This window comes from Chrysochloris asiatica, unplaced genomic scaffold, assembly GCF_000296735.1.
Source record: "Chrysochloris asiatica unplaced genomic scaffold, ChrAsi1.0 scaffold00097, whole genome shotgun sequence".
In the NCBI taxonomy this organism is placed as follows: Eukaryota; Metazoa; Chordata; class Mammalia; order Afrosoricida; family Chrysochloridae; genus Chrysochloris; species Chrysochloris asiatica.
The window spans coordinates 9,848,243-9,862,999 of NW_006408615.1; the positions used below are offsets into that span (position 1 = coordinate 9,848,243).

At 44.0% G+C, this 14,757-nt stretch overlaps 1 protein-coding gene across 1 annotated transcript in view; it reads left to right on the forward strand.

Moving 5' to 3' along the window:
• TCF20 (transcription factor 20 (AR1)) overlaps positions 1–14,757 on the forward strand; it is a 56,646-nt gene that overhangs the window by 32,490 nt on the left and 9,399 nt on the right. The window contains exon 2 of the mRNA XM_006866854.1: positions 14,308–14,401. Within this exon, the coding sequence (XP_006866916.1) occupies positions 14,308–14,401 (94 nt within the window). The remainder of the gene's footprint in view (positions 1–14,307; positions 14,402–14,757) is intronic.

Sequence of the window (14,757 nt, forward strand, 5' to 3'; positions counted from 1 at the left end):
CCTTCTTTTGATGTTTTCTAGCATCATTCATTATTTTTCCCATAGAATCCTTCATTATACAGTAGCATTAATATCACACTTAAGGATTGAATTTTTTTTTTTAGTTCTTTCAGCTTAAGAAATGCCAAGTTTGTTCTTCCTTTTGATTTTCTAACTCCAGATCTTTGTACCTTTCATTATAATACTTCTCAAGTTGTCCTTTGAAATCTTCTTTTTAGTTTTTTACTTATCATTTCTACCTATCGTTTTAGCTTCTCTAAAAAAGTAGGTTCAGAGGCTCTTCTGATACCCACTTTGGTTTTTTCTTTCTTTCCTGACTTTTTGCCTTCATATATGATATTCTTGATGTCATCACACACCTTGTCTGGTTTCTAGTTGAATGCAGCAAATCTGATCTTAAGATGGTCTCTGAGTTCAGGTAGAGAGCTCTGGTAGCGTGGTTACAAATCAGGCTGCGAACCTTAAGATCAGCAGTTTGAAACTATTAGCTGTTCCAGGGTAGAAAGATGAGACTTTCTGCTCCCGTAAAGATTTACAGCCTCAGAAAACCTCCGACTCCACGGCACACTGCCACCACCACTGGTGTGGCACTATAGGACAAACACTAGGCTGTGAACCACAAGGTCAGCAGTTTAAACCCACCAGTTGCTCCTTGGAAGCCCTATACAGGGTCGCTATGAGTCAAAAACAACTCGACAGCACTTAATAACAACATATTTAAGGTCATACTTTGGCTCTTGTGAACTTTTGTTTTGGTTTTTTTTCCATTTCAACTTGAACTTGCATATGAGAAATTGATGGTCTGTTCTGCAACTGGTCCCAGACCTTTGTACTGACTGATGGTATTGAATTCCTCCATCATTTCTGTCCATAAATGCAGTAGATTTGAATTTTCTGTATACCAACCAGTGAGGTCCACGTGTATAGTCACTGTTTATGTTGTTGTAAAAGTGTATTTTCAATGAATAAGTTGATGACCTTGCAGAATTCTCCCATGAGCTCTCCAGTGCCCTTTCTGTCACCAAGGCTGCATTTTCCAGCTACTGATTCTGACTCTCAGTTTTTACACTCCATTCACCATTATCAGTGCCTCTTTCAGAGTGCAGAAGTTAGTAAAATCTTCAGTGTCTTCAATTTGGGCATTGGTTGGTGGTGGTACAGAAATTTGAATAAAAGTCATATTTATTGGTTTTCTTTGTAGGTATATGGTGGATATTATTCTATTGCTGACAACATTGTACTTCAGGATAGATCTTGAAATGTTCTTTTTGATGATGAATACGCTTCCTTTTCGCTTCAATTTGTCATCTCCACCATTTGTTGTTGTTGTTGTGAAAAGTGTCATTGAGTCAGTTCTGACTCATAGTAAACCCTATACAGGGTTTTCAGAGAGCAGCTGGTGAGTTTGAACTGCCAACCTTGTGGTTCAAACCGACCTTATGGTCCAGCGCTGTATCCCACAGTGCCACACCAGGGCTCCCAGCATAGTAGACCATATAATTGTCTGATTCTAAATGACCAATATCAATCCATTTCAGCTCGCTTACTCCTAGAATATCAATCTATATGCATTCCATTTCATTTTTGACAACTTCCAGTGTTCCTAGATTTCTACATTCCATATTCTGATTATTAATGGATGTTTATAGTCGTTTCTCCTCATTTTTAGCCATGGCCACATCAGCTCTGGTAGCGTAGTGGTTCCGAATCGGGCTGTGAACCACAAGGTCAGCAGTTCGAAACTACCAGCTACTCCGCAGGAGAAAGATGAGGCTTTCTGCACCCATAAAGATTTACAGCCTCAGAAACCCTGTACAGGGTCAGAACCAACTTGATGGCACTTAACAACAACAACAACAACACATCAGGAAATGGATTCCTGAAAGCTTTATTTCCATCTAAGTCATTAAGGTTAACTCTACTTTGAGGAGACAGCTCTTGCCGTCATACTTTTGAGTGCTTTCCAATCTGAAAGTCTCATCTTGTCACAATGTATCAACCAATGTTCCCCTGCTGTTCATAAGGTTTTCACTGGCCAGTTTGTTTAGAAGTAGATCACCAATTACTTCTTTCTAGCCGTAGCCTGGATGCCCCACTGAAACCTCCTGTCCACCGTGGGTGACCTGTTGGTATTTGAAAGACTGGTGGCATAGTTTCTAGCATCACAACAACCTGCACGTCACCGCAGTACCACAGAGTGACAGAGGCGTGCTGACACTGAATCATAAAGGAGGTAAATTAGGTCATCGTCATCCAGCTAACTCTGGAGCATTTAATGAATGGAATTTTTTTTTTTCTGAAGCTCCACTGTAGGAGAAATAAGAAAGCTATGCTGAGGACGAGCTTGCTAGCACCAGTTTATTTTTATAAAGCAACTTTTAGGGTATATTTTGGGGTCCCTTTGAAAAAACTCAGTGTTTACCTAGGATCTTGATAGGAGTAACTCCTCACACAGCCTCATTCGTCTGAGGCAGTTGGAGAATACTCTGTTCGGTCCCAGATAATCCAGTTTATTTACTGAGGCAGGAAGGCAGACTAATGAGTTCCTCCCATTATACAGAAACTGCCGTTTAAATTAAATTCATTCTCGAATCATCCCCATTGAGCTTTCACTCTGACTATTTCTAAGAGAAAGGAGCTTTTAGGCCAGTGCCACATGGGTACTCTTCTCCACAGCATGTGACACTGATGCCCTCAGCTTGACCCTTGTGGCCATTGATCGACATCAACTCCTTTTGGTTTTATCTCCAAACTGCGGAGAAATCCAACATCTTCATGCCTTGCCTGAAGTCTTTCCCCGTGGTCCCTGACCATCACTGTCCTTCCACACCAACTCCCTGCCTTTCCAGAATCATGAGCCTCTGTGTCCGTGCCCCTCACCAGGGAAACCTGCTTGCTTTCTCTTCTCTCGGTGCCATCTACTGGGGAAGCTCCGACTCATTCTGCACAGCTCAGCTTAGGCATCACTCCCCCATGGATGCTCTCTTGGTCTCCTTAAAGTGATGAGCTTGAGCACACTTGCTGTCAGCTTGAAGCACCATTGACTTCAGAGCCCTGTCACTATTTTGGCTTTGCTTCCCCACCCCACCCCCAAACCATTCTGTCAGCTCCCCAAGGACAGACACCAGGTGGACTATTCTCCTCATTTCAGCCCCTTTGCCTGGCACAGATGCATGCAATACAAATGTGTGCTGAATGGAGAGGAAGAGAGGTTACTACTACATGCCTGAAGCTGATACCCTCATCTCATGAGAAACTTCAATTATAAAGGAAAGGCCATTGAGAAGAGAGGCACCTTGATTCCACAGACTAGACTGCTAAAACCACTGGAGAAACCAGTGTGTCCAAGAGCAAGATAAGGAGCGGAGCTGCTAAAGGCCAGCATGACCACATTCTTACTAATTTTCATCTGACCTGTGTTTCCAGTTTCTGGACTTTTGAAGGTTTAAGCTATTGCATCAGAATCGACACAGCAATAAAGCAAATTACAAGTCCCCAAACCTCTGCTGTCACGTCAATTCCAACTCCTAACAATCTGATAGAACAGAGTATAACTACCCCGGAGGGTTTCCAACGCTGTCATCATCTTGTGGAAGCATACTGCCACAGCTTTCTCCACAGGGCAGCTGGTGGGTTCAAACTGCTGGCCTTTCAACTAGCAGGTGAGCGCTTTAACCATTGTGCCACAAAGTCCACATCCTTTTCTTTCTGTATTCAGTAGAATAACTTAACAGTTTGTGAGTCTATAAAGACGCGCCAGCCTGGCTTTTTACCTCTTAGTTAGCCTCGCACCTGACGAAAGTCCAGCTGGCCCTACGTGTGAAAATCTGCATTTGTGAAACCACCACAACAGAATAGAGAGCTATGTGATTAAATCATCAGGAAAAAAAGACACGTTCCCCCAGTGTGTGTAAGACCTAGTGAATGTTCATAATTTGTTTGTTGAATGATAAAATGAACAAGTCCATGGCATATAGTCGTGTGTACTCTAAACATGTTCTTCATGCGCTCAAGGCTATGGCTGAATTCTGGCCTCTGTTTGGCAGAAGTGGAGAGAGACAGAGAAAGGCATTGTTAATGAAGAAGAAACGTCCTTCAATCCCAAATGTTTTAACCTGATTCAAAGCATCCTAACCTGACTGTAAAGTGCAGGGCAGGCAGTCCCACCTGATAGTGCAGAGACAGTAGAACTAGGGAACAGACTCTGTTCGCAGGCCAGAGCTGTCACTGGGAGACGCTGGCAGAACAGCTGTGCTTGGCGCTTTGACCTTGGTCATGCTGTCTGCGTTGTGCTCCACTTCTGAATCATTCCCACCCCCACTTGCCATCGAGACAGTCATTATGGGCTTCCAGTGTGCTCTGTAAAGCTTTCACAAAGAAGCATACACTTTTCAGAGTGTTGGATTGGGGCTTTGATGGAAGGGTCATATGGGATCTAAATGGTGATCCTGTTCTGGATTGTTTTTTATATCCTAAGGATGACAAACAGATGAGAGAAAGTTCATGTGTGTGCGTGTGTTGTTTTGATGGGCAGCAAATGACTCTGTCCCAGGAGGCAGGGAAGATGAGCTATTATTACACTCCTTGTGTTATGAGGAGTGATACCATCTGCTGGGCCTCAGACTGACATGGCAGGAGGGGGACCCAGAAGTAGCTGTGGCAGGTTATTCTAACCGTAAGCTGTGTCCCTGGCATAGGCAGTCCCTAGTCGAGTGTGCAACAGTCTGCTGTCCCCAGGGCCGCTATCTGCAGAGGGCCACACTCACATTCAAGCCATTCTCACAGTGCCTTTTTGGGTGGGTTTTGTGCTCTTGAGCTGCTTGGATTTCATTTGTATGTGATTGTGTGTAGTTTTGTTCCCTGTTTACTTGGCATCTCGCTGTCAGGAGTGCAAAAAAATATTCTTCAGGAAACTTTCCCACAAGTTAATCTGATTTGTTGATTTCACTGAGAAGAAAAATAGAGTGGAAGTAATGGTGACCAGTGCTGAAAGGGGAAGTATGAGGAGATTGGACCAGGAGTTGACCCACCCCCATCCTCAAAGGTGAAATACTATTTAAACGTACACACTGGAAGCTAAAGTAGGAAAATACTGCTAGACAGCAAACCTCTAAATCCACCCATCCGCCAACATTCTAGGGAGAACAATTAGTTTCACAAAATCCGTTTTAACTTAGCTTGTTTAGCAGGCCCTACTCAACCCACTGGACTTCTGGTGTGGGTCAGCACTCGACTAGAAGCCCCAAGGTCAGCAGTTCAAGCCCACCACCCTCAGAACAGGGTCACAGGGTCTCAATGAGTCGGAACATATTGACAGCACTTAATAACAATAATTCAAGCCACTAAAGGAGTCCTCATGGTGCAGTGAGTTAAGCATTGGGTTGCCAACCACAAAGTTGACAGTTCAGACCTACCAGCTGCTCCATGGGAGATAGAGGAGGCTGTTTACTTCTATAAAGACTTAGTCTCAGAAACCCTGAGGGCAGTTCTCCGTCCTATAAGATTGCTGTGTACTGGAATAAGTCTACTGCAGTTTGGTTGTTGTAACAACTAATAATGACTGCCACATCCTTCTCCCAAAGAGTGACTGGTGGGTTTGAACCACTTCTCTTTCGGTTAGCAGCCAAGAGCTTAACAACTACACCAGCAGGACTCCTTTAATAGACTCTACTTGTTACACACCAGAATCCTGGTGTGGTACCATATGATAAGCATTGAACAGCAAGGTCAGTGCTTCAAACTCACCAGCTGCTCCTCTGAAACACTATACAGGGTCACTATGAGGCAGAACTGACTGAAAGGCACTTAACACCACCACCACAACTACTTGGTCATTATGAGTCGGAGGCCAACTCAATGATGCGTAACAACAATGATTTTTGACATCAAAAACTACCAAGAATATAGCACATAGATGAAAATTATAAACCCTATAATTACAGAGCTCTTTCTAGTGCCCTGCCCAGTCTGTTTCCTTCAAGATGATAGCCTTGGAGACCCTATGAGGGAGGGAGTTCCCCTCTGTCCTGTAGGGTCACAATGAGTCAGTATTGGCTTAATGGTAATGGGGTTTTTTCTAGTTGATAAAGCATTTGCATACTTAATTTATACAACAACTTTATGAAAGAAGGCAAACCAATACCACTATCCCATTTTACAGATGATAAAATTGATGTGACTTTTTTGGTTTTTACACATGAGCTGGCAACCCATACCTCTGGATCTTTTTCTACTGACAGAAAATTCTACTAACATCATGATGGGCTAATAATTTACCCAGGTACCATGTCAGAACTTAGGAAGATGGATAGTCATTGGATGCGGTTTCAAAAATTGACCAGATCCAGCATTCACTAGAACAGCTGTTGGACATAAGGGCAGCTTTGAGCTCAGACTGTGTGCTTTAAGAGGTGGGCACTAAGAACCCTTCCCTAGAGCCTTTGAGCTAATGGCCAGCAGCAAAGCCCTGCAGCCAGTCTCATGAAGGATCCTAAGTTAACAAAGATCCAGAACTCTGAGGATCCCATATGTAAGGCCTATGTAAGACTGTAGCCAACACTGAAGTGCTAGTGAAAGAAAATTGATAGGGTGCAGAATTGCACCAGGGACCCTGGTGTTGTTGTTGTTAAGTGCCATCAAGTCGGTTCCGAGGAGCAGCTGGTGAGCTTCAACCACCATCCTTGCAGTTCAAACAGCTTTGTAGTCTGGTGCATGAACCCACAGCGCCACCCCAGGACTCCAGGAGCCCTAGTGGCACAGTGTTACCACCCACTCTCTCCTGGGGAGTAAGACGAGGCTGTGTGCATCTGTAAGGATTTGCAGTCATGGAAACTTTAAAAAGCAGTTCTACTCTTGTCCTGTCAGGTCACTGTGAGTCAAAATGGACTCAGTGCAAGTGGACTTGGATTTGTTTTGTTTTCTTTCTTTTTTTTGAGTTGGTATCACAGAAAGGATGAGCCCAGGACCTTCCAGGGTACCCCTGCTGTGTAGACCAGGCACTGCTGTGGCACAGTAATGGCTAGCTCCCTACATACAGGAGACGTAATTAAAAGGGAAAAAAACAACTGCCTGCTGGTGGCCAGAAGTGAACATTACCTTGTTCTCCATTCTCCAAGCTCCTCCAGCATGAGCTGTTTAACTCAATCCAAAGAATGGGCCTCTCATTTCCTCCAAGCACTCACATATGCCTGATGAGTCCATACCTCCCTGGGGACATCAGAAGGACTCTTTATTCAGGGGAGGTAGGCAGATGTGAATAAGTAGGTACTGTGAGCATGAAGAGAAGTTGGTGAGCTGCTGGGGGAAAGCTTTCTCAGGCATGTAAGTGGTGATGTATGTGACCTGGTGGGCCCTAGGAGAACCAACATCCCCAGCACATTAGTAATATTCTGACCCACATGTGTGGGTGGCCGAGGCTATTCCGAGGTTGCAGGCACTTCACCTAGGAAAGAGCCTTTTCATGAATGAAGAGGCGTACCACATTCCCCCTTGGAGCTTCCTGGCTCAGAAGTTACCCAGTTCAAGTCCTGCTGCTTAAGCAGTGACAGAGGTCAGGAGCAGGGCAGGTACTAGGCCTTTTTCTGTTGTTGAGGCATGTTCAAAATACAAGTCATTTATTTTCCAAATACACAGTATCGTGAAATGTCATCATTGCTTGAAAATAGCCTTTTTTCTCTTCCATGATAAATGAAAAATTCACTGTTAGAGATTATTTCATCCTGAGAAGATTAGACTGTTGCTTGTTTGAAAAATGTATCTTGCTTTAGACACCATGCTTTAAGCACCACTGTGTATCCTATTGGAATGGGGGGTGGGGCGGGATATTGTGTGGCCTTTTTCCTTTTAGAAACGTGTAATGAAAGTCTAGTCAAAAACCAAGAACGTTCAACTATGCAAACAGTGACTGTTAGTCACAGTATTTGGAATGATTGTGCAGATAGGTTTTTGCTTTTGTTTTTTTTTTTGTTTTTTCAGGTAAAAAAACAAAAGAAGTCTTACTTGGCTATTATGGTGCTAGACCTGGTATTGATTTGGTGGATGATGTTGTTGTAGATGCTCTCAAGTTAATTCTCACTCATAGCAATGCTCTACCCAACAGAACAAAACACTGCCCAGTCAGGCACCATCCTTAAAATGGAAAATTGTTACATTTGAGCCCATTGCTGCTGCCACTATGCCAGTCCATCTCCTTTGTGGGTCTTTCTCTTCTTCACTGACCCAACACTTTGCCAAGCATAATGTGCTTCACCAGGGACTGGTACTTTCTGATAACATGTTCAAAGTAGGAGAGACGAAGGAAGTCTCACTATCCTGGTTTCTAAGGAGTATTCTGGCTGTGCTTCCAAGACAGATTTGTTTGTTTTTCTGGCAGTCCCTGGGACTTTGTACTTTCAGCATTCTTCTCTAGCACCATCACTCAGATGCTTCGATTCTTCTGCTGCCTTCCTCACTCATTGACCAATATTCACATGCAGGTGAGCAATTGAAAATACCCTGGCTTAGGTCAGGCGCATCTTAGTCTTCAAACACACAGCTTTGCTCTTAAATACTTTTAAAAGGTCTTGTGCAGCAGATTTGCAATCTGTCCTTTGATTTCTTGACTGTTGCTTTCCTGAGTGTTGATAATGGATCCAAGCAATATGAAGTCTTTGACAACTTCAAACTTTTCTGTGTTTCTCATGATTATTTATTGGTCCTGTTGTGAGGGTATTTGTTTTCTTTACATTGAGGTGCAATCTATACTGAAGGCTGTGGTCTTTGTCTTCATCAGTAAGTGTTTTAACTTCTGTTCTCATTCAGCAATCAAGGTTGTATCACATGCATATCCCATTTGCTAATGAGCCTTCCTCCAATCCTGATGCCATGTTTTCGTCACATAATCTAGCTTCTTGAATTAGTTGCTCAGCATACAGATTAAATAAGTATGGTGAAAAGATCCAACCCTGGTGCACACCTTCATGATTTTAAACCATTCTGTCCTAATGACTGCCTCCTGCTTTGTGTACAGGTTCTTCATAAGCAAAAGTAAGTGTTCTGGAATAACTATTCTTCACAATGTTATCCATTGTCATGATCTACACAGTTTAAAGCCATTTTCTTCAACAAAGTTTTACTTGCATGTGATATTAATGATATTGTTCTGTGATTCCCGCCTTCCATTAGGTCACCTCTCTTTAGAATGTGAACAAATACAGGTCTCTTCCAATCAGTTGGCCAGGTTGCCATTTTCCAAATTTCTTGGCATAGATGAGTGAACACCTTCAGTTCTTCATCGGTTTGTTGAATGATTTCAATTTGTGTTCGGTGAATTCTTGCAGCCTGTTTTTTGCCAATGCCGTCAGTGCAGATTGGAATTTCTTCCTTCAGTACCCTAGGTTTTTGATCATATGTTGTTGTTGTTGTTGTTAAGTGCCGTCGAGTCGGTTCCAACCCATAGCGACCCTGTACAGGGTTTCCGAGGCTATAAAGCTTTACGAGAGCAGAAGCCCTCATCTTTCTCCCGCGGAAGAGCTGGTAGTTTCAAACTGCTGACCCTGAGGTTCGCAGCCTGATTTGTAACCACCATGCTCCCACAGCTCCTTCCTGCCTTTAGTAGTTAGTGTGTACATTCAAATAGTAGTGGTATTAACTGAGCTCCCTTGTTGTGCCTTCAAGTCAGTTCATAGCGACTCTTTATAGGGTTTCCAAGGAGCAGCTGGTGGGTTTGAACTGCCAGCATTTTTCGTAGTCCAGTGCTGATCCTACAGTGCCACACAGGAGTCTGGTTTTCCTTGCAGGCATAAAGAATATTATCCTATTATAGGCAGCATTGTACTTCAAGATAGATCTTGACGCGTTCTTTTGACAGTGAATGCGATGCCATTCCTCTTCCGTTTCTCGTTCCTGGTGTAGTAAACCAGATGATTGATTCAGAATGACCAATACCAGTGCATTTCAGCTAACTAATGTGTAGGATATCAATCTTAATGTATTCCATGTCATTTTTGACAACTTACAACTTTCCTAGATTCATACTTTGTAACATTCCATGTTCTGATTATTAATAGATGTTGGCAAATATTTCTCCTAATTTTGAGTTGTACCCCATCCGCAAACAAAGGTCCTGAAACCGTTACTCCCTTCTCATCACTGAGGTCAGCTCTACTTTGAAGAGGCAGCTCTTCCCCAGTCGTAGTTTGAGTGCCTTCCAACTGGAGGGGCTCATCTTCCAGCACTCTACCTGACACTGTTCGCTGCTGTTCATAAGGTTTTCAGTGGCTCACCATTCAGAAGTAGTCCACCTCTCCTTCCTAGTCTGGAAGCTCTACTGGAACTGTCCACCCTGGGGTGACCCTGCTAGTATTTTAAAATATTAATGGAATAGCTTCCACCACCAAAGCAATATGCAAGCTGACAGATGAGCGGTGGGATTTGGGGGACAGGAGAAGGAAACCAATAAGAAAGATGTTATAGAGCTAAGTTTTTCCATTCTGTCTTTGACACTTGGCACATAGGAAGTACTTTTCTAATGTTGGGTCAGAAGACAACTAAAAGGCAGTCTGGTTTGGTATAAAGAATACTGCATTTGAGACTCAGAAGACAAAGGGTTGAAATTCTAGTTCCGTTACTTCCAAAATACGAGCTTTGGTGGTCACTGTGATTGTAGCCACTGTCTATCCCACTAGAGACAGCAGCACTGCAGACCCAGGGCCCTTCCTGATTCAGTGTTCAGTGATCATGTGATGCCAACATTTACAGAAGGAAAGGAGTGGAATGGTTCCATTTTCCAAGAGAAAGACGTTTGTTGCATTGAAGATGTAAAAAGGATAATGAAGTCATACGTCTCATGAGATGCTCTGGAAATTTTCTAATGGCTTAACGCAAGTCTGCTAGCTTACAGTTTTGTGGGTTGGAAGTTTGACAAGGGTTTCATTGAGTTAAAATCAAAGAGTCAGCAGGGCATTGCCCATTTTTGGGGGTCTAGGGGTAACGTTTCGTTTTTTAACTGCAAGAAGCTGCCCATGTTTGGCTTGTGGCCTTTTCTTCCATCTTCAAAGCAGCACCATTGCTTCTGACATGGGATGAAGTTCTGTGCTTTTTCTGGACCCATGTGATTAGATTTTCCCAGTCATATCTGAAAAGTCCCTTCTGCTGTGCAACATCACAAGTTCTGGGCTTAGGATGACCATCATTGCAGGGGCATTTCTGCCGTCCTCACCTATAGAATGAGCTCCAGTGGAGTACTAAAGAGCCCATGAACTCTGGATCATTGCCCAGCCAATCATGGCCTCTCTCTGGGTTTCTGTTTCTCTCATGTCAAGAGCTGAATTTGGTTAGTGCTTCTTAGTCAGTGGGGTGCCTCGTAATCACTAGAAGTCTTGTTACCACAGAGATTGGGGGGGAGGGGAGACTGAGAATTTGCCTTTCACGCAGATGGTCTAGTGGCCCACCCTTGTGAGTACTACCGGACTAGGCCTTCTCTAAGGAAGGCCCTTTAGATGCAGTTCCAACTCACAGCAACCCTGTGTAGGGTTTCCAAGGAACGGCTGGTGGGTTTGAACTGCCGAATTTGCGGTTAGTAGCCTTGTGCTAATCATACAGCACCTCACCAGGACTCTAGTTTGGGTGTGTTGTAAATTGTGCATCACATTATTGGTATAGCTTACTCTCTGGTGAGGGGAGTTTGCCACCTTCATGGAGAGGGCCATGTGGGCTGTGGGCTGGTCCCAAGCAGGTTCAAGTAGAAAGCGACCAACATGGTTTAGATCCACATTCCAGCATCTCTCCATCTTTATTCATCTCTTTCCTTGGGGTAGTGGTAGGGCCAGCTACAAGGGTTGTTTTCCATTAGATTCCCTGTGTGTGTCTAGCACATGGTCATTGTGGGGTTACGTGTCCCGAGCATCTGTGGTCCAAGCACTGCTGAAAGCATCAACACATTTAACCCTCATCACATTTCTAGGAGGAAGGAGTTTTTATTCGTCCCATGTTTGCAGGTTGAGGAAATAAATGCACAGCCAGAAGGTGCTAGACTCACTTTCCAGGCAGGGCTTTAGGCTCTGGAGTAAGGCTCTTTACTGTTCCGCAGCATAGCCGCATATCCCAGGTCCCTGCCTGTCCTCCAAAGAAGATTCTCAGAAGTCTGCAGGAGGGTGGTCCTGAGCTTCCTAGTGCTCAGGAATGTCCTGAGATCCATTGTCTTCAGGCTGTCACTTGTGGAACTAAGGTTGTTGTTGTTGTTGTTAAGTGCCATCGAGTCGGGTCCGACCCATAGCGACCCTGTACAGGGTTTCCGAGGGTGGAACTAAGGTAGTTGCTACCTTATCCTGGTCTTCACACAGCTGAGCAAGAAGCCGAGGGATTATACCTTCTCCATGTCTCTTCATAAGAGGGCAGAACTTTCTCAGAAACCTCTTCCCCTGCAGACTTTTCACGTGACACACTCGCTCAGTAAAGCCCACCACAGACTCAGACTAATTGAGACCCAGGTGGTCTTTTATGACTTGGCAAGGGTGCACCAGCAGATGGTAACATTTACGGATTATTAGCACCCAGAAGGATCAAACCTCTTTTTAAAAGAAATCAATAAATAATACTGAATTGTATTTTCAGTGAGTGCTTACACAGCTAATTAGGTTCTCATTGCACGTTTTCTGCACAAATTGTCCAGTGATATTAGTTACCCTTTTCAGGAAAAACGTCTTTAAAGGAGTGCTCTTACAGAGCCTGACCTGGGCCAGGTTGTCTCCGGTGCCTCCAGCATGTCGTCTGTGTGATGGGGTGGTTACAAGGAGGGAAAGAGCTAAGCCATGCCAGGCATACAGTGACACCCCACAGCTGATGGGTGCTCGGTTCCCGCTGTCACATTAGTACAGTTTTAACAACAGAGTATCAGTGTCAGGAAAGCAGGGTGGGTGCCTGGCCTCTGCGAATCACTAGAATCACGGGCGATGGGGTTTTACAAATGATGATTGTTGATGGGGACACACGCCCAAGAGCAAACTTGAGTGTCCCTCTCAATTAAAGCAAAGCACCTTAGTGAAGGAATAGAACGGTACACAGAAGTACTCTGGCAAACTGTGAACCTTCACTTAATTCACAATAAAAAGTTTAAAAAAAAAAAGTTCTCTGAGGAGAGGAGTCCTCCAACAAAAAAAATTTCTAGTTGCTTGAAATTTACAAAATCATACTTTAGCCAACCCAGACAAGTCCAAGATCCCATGACCATGGCTTTGTTCGTCATGAAGTTTGAGTCTGTTGCAGTCTTGTTACTCTATGGATATTTGAGGGGTGGAGGGGCAACCTGAGTGCATGCCCCATGGGAAGGGAGGAGGGGAACCCTCAGTCAGGCTCCTAGGGTATGCATACCGTTCACTGACTTTGTGAACAGTACTGAGCCCGGCCTGCAGCATTCTCAGAAATCTCTCCCTTTTGCCAAGCATGCCCAGATTTTATAAAGCTCCTTCCTTTTCTCAGAAATCTCTCCTTTTACCAAGCACCTAGATTTTGTAAAGCTCTTTCATACACCTGTTTCTTAGGCTGACAGGAGGAGTGCTCCCAGACACCAGAGAGGGATACTAGGTCTGGCTCACTTTGAAAACCTGACCCTAGGAGGAGCTTCACAGTTGCAGGATAATTTTTCACTTAGCCAGAAATTCATGGCAGGTTTCCTAGTGTGTTTAAAATAGGATTCAATGTATAAAAATACAGTTCTGCACACGAGAGCCCATATTTGAAGTATACTTGTATTGGGCATTTAGGGTAAGTAGATCAAAAGTAAAAATAAAACCTTACAAATATAAGAACTAGAAAGCAGATTCCACTTTTAATTCTAGAAAGTTTATATATAACTCTGCAGTCTTACCGTCTCCTCTTTGAGACCCCCTCTGCAGAAATAAACAGGCAAGATATGTAGGCAGCTCAAGGCGGGGAGGAATGAGGCAAACACGTGGGTGGGTACAGGAATATAGGGGCAAGTCTGGTTGCCCTGCCCTCTGGCATGCCCACCACATGCTGTAGAATTGCCCTATTGTGGTGTTCTATCCAAGGCTTCAAATTTGTTCATCCCTCAGCTGAGAATTTGCCATTCCATCCCAGATCTACTGAATGGAATAGACTGGTTCAGAAGCCTGGCTGACAGAGTGGTTTCTGCATCCTCTTCCTGGGTGTGGTCAGTGTGGTCAGTGAGGGAGGTTAGAAGCTCTACTCTGCCACCACAAACTATGTTACCACTGAGACACATGCTGGGGTCTGACAGGCTCTAGGAAAAGCCCAGAGAAATGGGTGAGTGTGGGAGACTGATGTGCCTGACTTCTTCCTTCCTTTCAGAAATGTTCCCACTGCCAGGAGGCAGGCGCCACTTTGGGCTGCTACAACAAAGGCTGCTCCTTCCGATTCCATTACCCGTGTGCCATTGACGCAGGTAAGGTGGGACCCTAGACCCTTGTTCAGAGAGCATCCTAAAGTTAGGATGTGCACCTTGGTTCACTCCCCTTTTCCCTTCTTTATAGTTTTTTTTTTTCTCCTGGCTTCTTTCAAGGAAATGCAGAAAGGATAATAAAAAGGAATGAAATGGGGTGATTTTTTTCCCTTTAATAACAGCTTTATTGAGATAGAATTCAATTACCATACAGTCCGCCTGTTTAATTTGTATAATTCAGTGGTTTTTAGTACGCTCACAGAATTGTGCAATCATCACCACAATAAATTTTAGAACGCTTTAATCCCCCCCCAATACAGAATCCTCACTCATTAGTAATAGAACGCTTTAATCCCCCC